Source organism: Haemorhous mexicanus, chromosome 25, assembly GCF_027477595.1.
Source record: "Haemorhous mexicanus isolate bHaeMex1 chromosome 25, bHaeMex1.pri, whole genome shotgun sequence".
Lineage (NCBI taxonomy): Eukaryota > Metazoa > Chordata > Aves > Passeriformes > Fringillidae > Haemorhous > Haemorhous mexicanus.
The window spans coordinates 4,429,334-4,440,638 of NC_082365.1; the positions used below are offsets into that span (position 1 = coordinate 4,429,334).

General features: G+C 56.9%; 1 protein-coding gene across 3 annotated transcripts; it reads right to left on the bottom strand.

Moving 5' to 3' along the window:
• Nucleotides 1-1,688: 1,688 nt before the first annotated feature.
• Nucleotides 1,689-10,023, bottom strand: FGD2 (FYVE, RhoGEF and PH domain containing 2). Of its 3 annotated transcripts, XM_059867706.1 has the most exons (17): nt 9,786-10,022; nt 6,953-7,184; nt 6,778-6,858; nt 6,322-6,470; nt 5,783-5,939; nt 5,526-5,664; nt 4,962-5,020; nt 4,471-4,617; nt 4,061-4,153; nt 3,685-3,764; nt 3,578-3,608; nt 3,383-3,475; nt 3,134-3,259; nt 2,796-2,942; nt 2,304-2,447; nt 1,902-2,153; nt 1,689-1,815 (listed from the first exon to the last, which is right to left on the bottom strand). In XM_059867706.1, the coding sequence occupies exons 1-16, from the start codon at nt 9,848-9,850 to the stop codon at nt 1,932-1,934; spliced, it is 1,965 nt and encodes a 654-aa protein (XP_059723689.1). In that variant the 5' UTR covers nt 9,851-10,022; the 3' UTR covers nt 1,689-1,815; nt 1,902-1,931. The 3 variants fall into 3 exon arrangements, with proteins under 3 accessions (XP_059723689.1, XP_059723690.1, XP_059723688.1); XM_059867707.1 differs by having other exon boundaries at nt 1,689-2,153; nt 6,322-6,371; nt 9,786-10,023; XM_059867705.1 differs by having other exon boundaries at nt 1,689-2,153.
• Between the last annotated feature and the right edge of the window lie 1,282 nt (nt 10,024-11,305).

Consider the following 11,305-nt stretch of genomic DNA (forward strand, 5'->3'; position numbering starts at 1 on the left):
GTGGTCCCGAGGGTGCTGGGGGTCAGGAGGGAGGAGAGCAGGAGCTGGTAAAAATAGCCCCAGGTGCCCTCTGCCCCGGGAGCGATTCCTCACTGGGTAAACAGGAAATTTATTCTTAGGTCATTCACGAGCTGAGCTGAGGGCAGCTCCCTGCTCGGGGCTTGTTTTGTTCCTCGCTGACACAGCGGTGACACAGCCGAGGTGGAAGGGCCACCAGGCAGAACCTTCCAGCCCCGCGGGCTTCCCCTTGCTCACTCTTTCCTCCCCGCAGCACCCTGCGCTCCCCACCTTTGCCAGAGCTGCTGGGAGGGATTTCCCCTTCCCACGGGGTGACACTGGGAGGTGAGGGCTGTTTTGGGGTGTCTCTCGAAAGCCCTGCTTGTGCTGTTTGCATCTGGGCTCAGATGGCACCCTGAGGGCCAGAGCTCTCGCCCTGACATCCAGCTCCTCCTCTCCCCTTTCCTTGACAGGATCTCTTGAGTAGGAGGAGATAGAGCCACCACAGTTTTCCCCTTCCCAGGATGAGTTGAGTAGACTGAGGAAGGACATTGCTCACAGCTTTTCCTGTCTCCCCAAAGCCCCCCAGAGTGGTGACAGCTGTGGTTCATCTTTACCCCCCCCCCATCCTTTCCCCAGGTGTTGTTCCCATTTGCAGGACGCTGCTCCACCTCCCTTCCCAGTTTGTAGGGATCTGTTCAGCCTATGACACCCCTGGGCTCTGCCCAAGGCTGCCCTGCTGGAGCTGCTGCATGGTCCAGGCAGCAAGCCCTGCCTGCCAGGGATCGTGGGCTCCTCCAGCACTAGGCATGAGGCCCCTGGCAGGCTCAGAAGCGGCAACTTCTGCCTGGACAACATTTTTGGGGAGCTGAAGAGGACACAGAGAGAAAAATGTGGGGCTGCAGCCTAAAGCACTGACTGAAATGAACAGGGGCGCTTGTTATGCTGATGGTGGAGAGGGGGATCCCCCGTGTTTCCCCAGCATCACCTGTGTGGATCTGACCTTGTCCCAGAGTGTTTTCCCCCTGGAAATGTAACTGAGGGAGGTACAAGGGTGGAAGGTGCCTGTGGGCTGGCTCAGTGAGGCAGGTGAGGGCTGTTTGTGATTAAGGGGTACCTCCATACCATGGGACTGCAGTGTGAGCCCAGGAGTGGTGACAAACTGGAAAAGGGACATCCTGAATCCAGCACTGGTGTCCCTGGGCTGTGAGGCTGACCTACAAGCTGGATCCCTGATATATTTGTGACAATGTGGAGCCACGGGGACAATCCCATGGGTCTCTCTGTAAACCAGACGCCCAAAGAAGGCTGCACGGAGCGCAGAGAGGGGCGGCAGGAGGGATTTATCCGAGCAGTCCCAGCCCCACGGGCTCCCCCGGCTCGGGCATCCCCGCCCGGCTGCGGAAGGACGGGGCGGTGCTGCCCTCGCGTGGCCGCCGGCGGCACCGCACCGCGCCTGGGCCGGGGTCTGCGGGGCGCGGGCTCCCCCAAATCCCCCGCTCCCCCAAATCCCCCGCTCCCACAAATTCCCCGCTCCCCAAATCCCCCGCTCCCCCAAATCCCCCGCTCCCCAAACCCCCCGCTCTCCCAAATTCCCGCTCCCCAAATCCCCCGCTCCCCCAAATCCCCCGCTCCCCCAAATCCCCTACTCCCCCAAATCCCCCACTCCCCCAAATCCCCCGCTCCCCCAAATCCCCCACTCCCCCAAATCCCCCGCTCCCGCCGCTCCCAGCGGCTCTGTCCAGCGCGGAGAGCGAGCAGGGAGTGAAAGGGGATCCAGCTTGTCCGTGTGCTGGCAAACGTGTCCCCATCTTGCCCCTGTCGCGATGCAAAACCAGAATGCAGCGATGTCGGGGGTCTGCCCAAAGCCAGCAGTGGGAGAAGGCAGGGGAGTTGCGAGCCACCCCCCAGGCAGCGCAGGGGTGGGAACGGCCTCAATCTGCTTCATCTGCATCCTCCTCCTCCTCCGGGTGCGTGATCCCCGCAGCAGAGCGAGCCATGGCCTTCATCCAGCGTTGTTTCAGCTCCTCAGTGTCGGCCACGAAGGTGAACACCTGCCGGGACTGCACCAGCTGGAAGAGGTGCCGGGACTCGCTCTGGGGCATGTCCCGCACCTGGTAGCCCAGCAGGGGGATGGAGGTGTGGGCTCGGACGTCCTGCCAAGAAGAGAGACAGTGGTGGGAGCCAGGGGATGGGAACAGCGGGATGGGATGTCCCTTGGGCACAGTGGGATGTCCCGGGATGTCCCTTGGGCACAGCGGGATGTCCCAGGACGCCCCTGGGGGTGCATTCGAGCCAGGCCTCACCTGGGGGGCTGCATAGATGTAGAGCACGAGGGGATCATCCTGTGGGATCACGAACCAGCCCCGCGTGCCCCCCTTGCCGTTCTTGTCCAGCAGCTGCAGGGAACTGCAGAGCAAACTCCTGCTTGATACCTCTGCAGCTCCTTTCTGCCAAAATAACCAACAAATCCCTCAATACCCACTGCAGATGGCAGAAAGGGCAGTGAGCTGAGAGAATTTCCTGGGGAATTCCCTGCCCACTCCAGGAAACCCCCAAAGCAGGGGCAGGTGAGGGGCTGTCCTGGCTGTGATGGTGCTGCTGACATCCTGCGGTGAAGGGAGCCCTGGCTGCTTGGTCCCAAGGCTTGGAGCACAAGGGAGGGAGATCTACACATGCACCTTCTGACTGCCCTGGGAGTGACTCCCACCCCTCCTGCTGCAGAGCCAGGCTGGGACAGCGAGGCTGGAGACTGGGCTGGGTGGCAGTGCTCAGATGGCAGAGGGGGTGGAGCTCACCTCCAGGATGCCTTTGTGCTTCCCCTCGCGGTCCTCGAGCACCGTGTGGCCGGTCAGGAAGATGAAGCACTCTTGGCAGACGCGGTTGGGGCGGTTCCCATCATACTGCAGCTCGGCCTTGTAGTCAGAGCAGCGAGCACACACCACCTGCAGCCACCAGACGGGGACACTGGTGACACTGGGGCAGGGCTAGGGGACCCAGCGACAGCTCCACGAGGAGCTGAGGGGCAGGAGCAGCCCCAAGCCTAGGAAAGGGGTCCTAGGTGTAGGAGAGATGCACTCCTGGCCCAGCAGCCACCTGAGCAGGCCAGGAGGGAGGGAGGGAGGGGGGCACTCACATATCCACAGGCTCGGCAGTGGTGCCTCCGGCGGGTGATGGCGTTGAAGGGCTCCCTGCAGCGCATGCACATGGTCACCAGATTGTCCCTCACCCACTGTGGGGCTCGGCGGCCCAGCTCCTCTGTCTGGGGGTGGGAGACCATAGTCTGGGTGTCCTCAGCCTCCCCCCAGGTCGGTTTAGCTTGGGATACTGAGGTACAGCACGGTGTGCTCTCCCAGGTGGGGCACAGGGAGAGCAGGAGGGTTACCTTCAGTGCAGGGGTGTCTGTCTCCAGTCCATGGACTGCTGTCTTAAAGGTCTCACTCCTCTTCTCCTTCCTGTCAATGGCATCTTGGAAGGCCTAGAGGGGAAGGGAGGGCTGGAGGGGCACTGGGCGTGCCCTGACCCAGGGCATCCAGCTGGGATGGGGGGCTGTGCCCCCTCTCCCAGCACTCGGTGGTACCTTGATCCAGTCGTTCATCTCCTCTTCAGACCTGGGTACAAAAAGGACCTGGATGAGCTGTTGTCCCTCCTCCCTGAGGGTCTGCATGATGTCACCCTTCCCCTTACCTGGCCTGGAGCTCCAGCGTCCGCTGCTTTCCCGACACCAGGAAGGTGTGAGGGAACTCAGCGTCCTTCATCTCCCGCACCTGTGGGAGACCAGAGGAAGGACGTGGAGCTGAACCCACTTCCAGTAGCCCTGGACCTTTCTCCACGATGTGGGGCACAGGATGTCCCTCTGGCACAAGCCCTTCAGCCCCTCAGATCCCACAGGCATAAGATTTCACTGGATCAGAGTATCAACCCCACTCACAAAGCCCCCCCTGGCTCCAGCTCCTCCCTCCCTCCCTCCTGAGGAAATTTGGGCAGCAGGCACACCCCAGAGCAGAGGCTTTTGGAGCAGGCAGGAGCTGGGGGAAGCAAAAAGACAAGGCGTCTGTCTGACCTTCATGCCCCCCACATCCATGCGGAGGTGGACCTGGAACTCGGCGCCCACCTGGATGACCTTGGGCACGCAGTAGAGCAGCATGTTGTTGAACTGGGAGGGGAGAAGAGGGTGGGTTGGAGTCCAGCATTGCCTGCTCTGAGCTGCGGGCTTCCCTGGGGTCTGGGGTCTTTCACTCCCCAGAGCTGAGCTGGTCCTTGGGAAGAATCCCACCTAAAACTTGTCTGTTTCTGCCACCCTGCAAAGGTGAAGCATCTCCCAGGGCTGCCACACCCAGGGATCAGCAGATTCCCAGCCGTGCCCTGCACAGGGTGCCCTGCACTGAGAGGGGTCAAACCCCCCTGTGCTGCCCCTCTCCCCACTCCCATCTCATCTGCTCCCTCCCCTGCCCCAGGCACCCCAGCTCCCACCAGGAACAGGTACTTCTCCGATGTGCTGTTGTTGCGGGTGGAGATTTTTTGGATTGGCCCCTCCTTGATCAGCTCATTGGAGGGATCCACGATGTCATCCTCGAGGCCCAGCCTCTGATAGACCACCCAGAGGTTCTGCAGCCGTTCCTGGGGGAGGCACAGGGGGCCACAGTTCTTGTGGGGGGCTGAGCAGCCACAACCCTGTCACTGCTGGGTCCCCTCCATGCCCACCTCCCAGCCTGTTGCTGAGTACTGGGAGAGGTAGCACAGCTCTCCCAGCCCAGACTGATCTTTGGGAGCAGCTCCCAGCCTTGACCAGCTGGTCACACCCCAGCTGATGCTAGGGATGTGACTTCCCCAGGCTTGGGGTGGTGAGGTAGGGCATTAAGAGCAGGGTCTAAGCTCCACAGCTGAACCCACGGGGCTCTTGTGCCCTTCAGGGGGACTGTGCAGTGAGCTGTAAAGCATTTCCAGCTGGGATAGGGCCTCACCATCTCGGCAATAGCTGCATTGGAGTGCTTGGCCACCATAAAAATCATCTCCAGGGCCTCTGCAATGAGAAGAGACAGGAGGTGAAACACCTGCTCTGGAGCTGTGGGAGGAAGCTTCTGGCTCTGTCCCTCATGGATGCACATGAGTAGTAGCTGCTGCCCTCCCATGAACACAACCAAAGTGGTCCTGAAATGCTGTGCAGGAGTCTGGGTACAGCTGGACTGCACATGGAGGGACAGACAGCCCACTCCTGTATCCCTCCATTCCAGCAGGACTGGGAACTGTGTTATCCACAGGGGTCTGAAAGCTCCCCCAGCTGCTACAGGTCTCCTTAGGGGATACCTTGGACACCTGACACACCACCCTTCCCCTCCCCAGCCCCTGAAAAGGAAGATTAATCTCTCTCCCTGCTAGAAAAGGATCAGACTGAGAGGTTCATCCAAAGGCACAGGGCAGCTGGTGAGTGAATCCAGGTTTTCTGGTGCCCGTGTACAACAGCAGGGGTTGTTCTTTCCCTACAAACCCACCCCGCCCTCCCCACCGCGGAGAGGCAGAGCCCTTACTCTCGGCATCGCCCCTGTCGGGGGACTGGGGCGGGAGTTTCCGGACGTAATCCTTCAGGAGGAGCTCGTAGCGCGGGATCCTCTGCACAGGCTCCAGCATGTGGTGCTGCAGCGTCAGGTTAGCACAGACCTTCCTCTTCTGGGCAGGGACAGCAGGAGAGAGGAACAGTGACCAAGGCAGCTCCCACCCTCTGTTGTTTCCCCATTCCCTGGAGATTTTTGGGAGCTCTGCTGCGATTCCCCCGCCCTGCCCTGACCTGGATGTCAGCAATGAGCTCCTGGAAGGGAGGTGATTTCTCTGACCAGGCAGTGATGAGCTCCACGGCCTTGTCGAAGTTCTTCACGTACTCCCCATACATCTTGAGGAAGGGTGCAAGCTTCTGGATGACATCCCCAATGCGGGGGTTGTGGTTCCTGCAGGAGGGAACCACAGACCAGCAGCTTCCTCAGGACAGACAGACAGTGAGGGATGAGCTGAAGGACCACGGTGGAGGACTGAGGCTTTCCCTGCTGCAGGCTGCTATATCCCCACACTGTTTCCTGCTCTCCAGAACAGGAATGTCCCCACCTTGCAGCCAGCCTGGGCTGTTCATACCCAGGCACACCCTCAAACCACCTGAGATGTCACCCAGCTTTCCATACTCTGATCTGAGCATTTTAAGGAAGTGTTTTCCAGCAAAAGACACTTGGAGCAAAACAGGCTGAGCTCTGGTCCTGGTGGGAGCCTGAACTCAGTGCTGCTCCCCCACTGTGGCCAAGCCCCCCAGGTGTGCTGCCCTCCCCTCCTGCAGCTCACCAATCCTCCATGCGCTTCTGCAGCTCTGGCAGGAAGAACTCAGCATGGAACTGGTAGATGGAGGAGATGTTGGAAAAGATCATTTTCACCACCTCCTCTGGGACTGTCTTGCCAGTTTTGGCTTCTTTCATCAGCTCTGTATAGAATACCTGGAAGAAAGAAGGGTGAACAAAAAGGGCCAGGGAGATGCTTGAGGATTACACTTCCTCTCTGAGACTGGCACATCACCCAGTGAAAGGCCTGACTGTGCAGGAGGAAAACCCCAAACTCCAAGAGGAGAGGGGGATGGAAGGCTTTGCTGGGACAAGGGTGCTTCCCACAGGTGTGGGGTGTAGAAAAGGCAAAGGCCCGACCCAATCTCTGGCTGTAAATACCAGCAGCCCACATGTTTCTCATTTTTACAGCTTCAATCCCTCCAAAACCCCCTTGCACTGGTCCCTCCACTCCCCAGTTCACCTGGTCAAGGAGGTGGAGGCGGTTGACATAAGCCTGCTCTGTCTCCAGCAGCTCCAGGGCAATTTTCTTTTCCTCTGGTTCCTGCATGGGGAGCAGGGCTCAGTCTCATGGGCAGAGATGAGACCCTGATCCAGCCCTGCCTGAGTGTGGGTACCCACCAGCCTCTGGAGCTCACCTGGCTGCCAGGCTCCAGGCCTGGGCCCTGTGGCCTCCTCCAGTTGTCCTCACGGATTTTGCATCGCAGAGAACGGAGGCATTTGAAGCTGAGTCCACGCTGACCTTGGTGATCCTCCCCTTCCTCATCCTCTTTTCTGGTCAGGGAGTGGCTCTGGCTGGCAGGGAAGGCTGGAAGCTGCTGGGGCTGCCTGCCTGCCTGCTTGTCCCTCTGGGCAGATGTGCTGTCCCTGCTACAAAGGGATGTGATCAGCTCAGCCGTTCCCCCAGCACAGCCCCCAGGCCCAGCTCAAAGCCACCAAAAGGGACAAGAGCAGCAGCTGCCCAGTGCTGACACTGCTCTGCTCCACTCCAGCCCTGAAGTACAAATCTTCAGCATCCTCCACGGGGTCAAGATCCAGCTTCTCTTCTCCCAGAGCTCCTTGCTCCTGTGCCCAGACCCTCTCCTGCTGTAGAAAAGCAGGATCCTGCTGTTTATCCCACCCACAGCTCTGGATTTCTGCCTGCTGCCACCACAGAGAAAAGCAGGGAGAAGCCCAACAGCCAAGAGTTTTGAGCCAAGAGCAGGCCATGTGTGGGTGGTTTTGCAGACAGGTTGTTTTTGGTGGTATTCTCTCTTCCCTTTTCTGGCAAAGACAAAGAAAGCAGGTCCAGAGAGGGTATGAGGGAGAAGCCAGGCCGTGAAGGTGACAGCAAGTGACTTGTCTGTCATCCAAGAGCTGGTCACTGCAGGAAACTGCTCTGGGCAGAAACTGGAAAGACATCCACTGTTGGCCTGCAGACAGGAGTGGGATGGATGGGATGGGAAGGACATGAAGAATTTGGACATCAAACTGCAAAGCTGAGGATAGGAAGTGGCTTGAGGGGCAGAGGCTCATCTGAAGAGGATGCCAGCTCCATCCCATGCTCAGATGTGTGTGAGCCTCGGGAGGGCATCCACAAATCCCCTCCTGTCCAGGGGGGCTGGCAGAACCCTTCAGAGACAAAGAGGCTTTTTCCATCTCTCCTGGTGCCTCCCAAACCTGTGTCAGCCTGAAGCCACGGCTGAGTCCCAACAGGGAACTTCTCTCTTTCTATTTATGCTGACTTAGGCCAAACCATTGTCTGCTCCAAAATGCTCTGCTCATTCCCAGGTCCCCCAGCTTCCTCTGAAACTCTCAAGTTACTTTTATTTCCTCTAAATCAAACTCTCACTCCAGGGCAAAGAACAAACACACTGCAGCAGTGACATGGGGGCAGATCAAACACTGCAGTGGTTCCACACAACATCACTGGGGGATGCTGGAGACTGTCGGAACTCAGGACATTCCTTTGGGAGTCCGGAGTTTCCTGGGACCCTTGCCAGGGGGCTCGGAGACCCTGGCACACAGCCCAGAACACCAGTGGGTTCGATTATGAACCACGGAATAACTTGTCACCTTTATAGAAAGAGATAAAAGCCACAATAGTGTAAATAGTGTAAGAATAAAATAATTACAGAGTCTAATTGTAGGTTTTAGGATTTTTGGTATAGGGGTTTCTGGTGACAAGATGGAGGGATTTGGGCGTGTCTAGCCTTTCTTCTTCTTCTCTACCTCCATCTTGTCTGGTGATGTTGGCACTTTTAGATTGGTCTAAAGTAGAAACTCACTGTCTAATATAGATGATAGGTATTGGAAAATAACTGTAAATATTGTACACGTAGTTTGTAGTATATAAAGATAACACCGCCCTGGAGGAGGGGGGAGTGCCTCTGGCTGTCCTGCCAAACGGATCTCGGCTGGACAGGGAGAAAGAACTTTATAGATAAGATGCAATAAACAATCTTGAGACCGAAAAAATGAAGAGCCCTGACTTCTTCTTCAAGTACCGGGCTGGGAAAAGAAACTTTAGAACTTTAGTCGGGGTCACTCTGACCAGCTAAAAAGACAGCCCCCGGCAACTGGCGTTCCCTGGGTGGGCTCGAAGAAAGACCCGGTAACTGGCGTTCCCTGGGTGGGCTCGAAGAGAGATTACGACAGGAGACAATCACAAAGCCTGTGGAAAGCAAACAGCAGAGATGCAGGAGTTCCTGGAATGAAAGGAAATCTCATGCCTGAGCATCTTCAGGACTTGCTGCAAAACTCACCTGCCCAACCACCCAGCCCCTCCAAGGCTCACTGAGAGCATCTCACGGGCACAAGGAATGGCAGGATTCCATATCTTGATCCATCAGACAGAGAAAGTGAGAAATAACTCGCCTGAAGCCTCAGAATTACTTTTACACCAGAGCCAGGGCAGATCCCCTCGCTCAGACCCCAGCACACGCTGTCTGTGGGTCCCAGCTCACACTCCAAAGGAAGGAGCTTCCAAACTTCCAAAGGAAGGAGCTGTTTTATGAAAGGAATTCTCTCTCTCCCTTACCATAATGCTTTCAGTTTCCTTTCCTAGGAGCCACATCTCTGCAAACAACTGGACAGTCTGAGGCTGGGACCCTCCCAGACACCCAGGCAGTTAATTCCCAGTGACAACCCCTGCCTACATATTTCCAAACCACAATTCCTTTCCCCAGCAGAAGTAAGGGGATGCACCAGCCAGGCTGAGTGTGAAGATGCTGGCTGGGGGGGAATGGGCTGCCACAGCCTAACCCTGAGCCAGGCAGAACCACTCACACCCCACTGAGGTTTTCAGATTCTGTTCATGACCCGCAGCAGGAGGAAGACACTGAGGCAGACCTGAGTTGTGAAGAATTGCAAATCACCTTGTAAGCTTCTCCACAGGCTCCAAACCACCTCCACAGTGGGTTTCTTCCTTCCTAAACCCACTCCACGTGGAGCCCTAACACACCCTGAGCACCCAGAGCCCTCCTGCCTTACCAGTGCTCTTCAAATGCAGCCACCAGCTTCACCACACTCGGCTGATTATCTGCCTTTCCCTCCATGGCACGGGCTGGGAGCAGCTCCTGGGTGTCCAGGAGCTGCAGGGGCAGCTGCTGGGAGCTGCAGCTCCTTCCTCTGTCCCCCTCTCTGCTCTGAAGTGCTTCTGACTGCAGCTTGGGAACGAGGATTTGCACAAGGCAAAGCCCACCCGCTGCCCTCTCTGTGGCAGCAGAGCTTGTCACTGGGTTGGCCTCAAAAGGGAAGGGAAAGAGGAACCACAGCACTTTGTGGGTAGGAGAAATGCTGAGAAAACACTGGGAATTGCTTTAGTTTGGGAGGGACCCCAGTGGTGGCACAGCCAAGGGCAGAGCAGCAGCAGGGATGGCACAGGGCAGGTGTGACCTGGGACACCTCCTGGCTGTGCAGCACAGGTGGGGTGGGCTGTGTCCTCACGGGACTCTAGCTGCTCACAGTGACCCCGAGATGTGTTAGAAAGTCTCTTTTCCCAGCCCAGCAGTCGAAGAAGGAGTCAGAGCTCTTCTGTTCTCAGTCTCAAGGTTGTTTATTGTTTCTTACCTATAAAATTCTTTCTCCTGTCCAGCCGAGGTCTGCTCAGCAAGACAGTCAGAGGCACTCTGCCTGCCCCAAGGGTGGTGTTATCTTTTTATACTAAAATCTACCTGTACTTTATTTACAATTACTTCCCAATACCTATCACCTGTGTTAGACAGTGAGCCTTCTACTCTAAACCAATCTAAAAGTGCCAACATCACAGCAGAAGATGGAGGCTAGGAAGAAGAAAGGCTGGACATGCCCAGGTTCCTCCATCTTGCCCCCTGAACCCCCATGCTAAAAACCCCAAGAAATCTATTTTTCACCCTGTGATAAATTCACTATCATTCTACTTAAACTTTCATGGCTTGTAATTAAGGCTTGTAAATAAGGTTGGTGATTGTTTTTCCAAGGGCTAAATCAAAGTCACAGGGGTCTCAGGCTCTGTACCAAGGTCACTGAGCCCCCTGGGCAGAGGCTTGAGTCCTCCAGGGCAGCCAGAGGAATTTCCTGGGTTCCAAGAGTGTCCCACCAGAGTGGGAGTCTGGACAGTCTGGATGGTAGGAGGGACCAGGAGTGGGCTGGCAGGACCCTGGTGCCCAGCTAGGGCTGCTGTGTCTGTCCCAAACACCAACAGCTGCACGGCTGTGGGGCCAGCCAAGGACTGCTGGTAACAACAAAAAAGGATTGTTGGTGATAACCCTGAGGAAGAACAAGACATGGCTGGAGAAGGGGCCACGTGGAGGTGGGGCAACACTTATCCAGAAAGGTCTGAGACAGTACACTGTGCACGGCAAGTGAGAAACCCATGCCAGAGCTTGTGCCCCAGTAGCCAGAGCAATGCTGGAACCAGCACGTTCCTTTTTCCTCTTTTCTTTTCCTTTCCTTGCATTTTTGGGGTCTTTTTTTATTCTCCTGCTTCTTCTTTTCTTCTCTTCTCTTCTCTTCTCTTCTCTCTCTTCTCT

Coding starts and splice junctions, on each gene's coding strand:
- FGD2 (XM_059867706.1), bottom strand. CDS start 9,850: ATGGAGGGAAAGGCAGATAATCAGCCGAGTGTGGTGAAGCTGGTGGCT. Junction 6,471..6,777: donor GCCTCCACCTCCTTGACCAG/GTGAACTGGGGA, acceptor TCTTTCTTCCAG/GTATTCTATACAGAGCTGAT. Junction 5,940..6,321: donor CAGAAGCGCATGGAGGATTG/GTGAGCTGCAGG, acceptor TCCCTCCTGCAG/GAACCACAACCCCCGCATTG.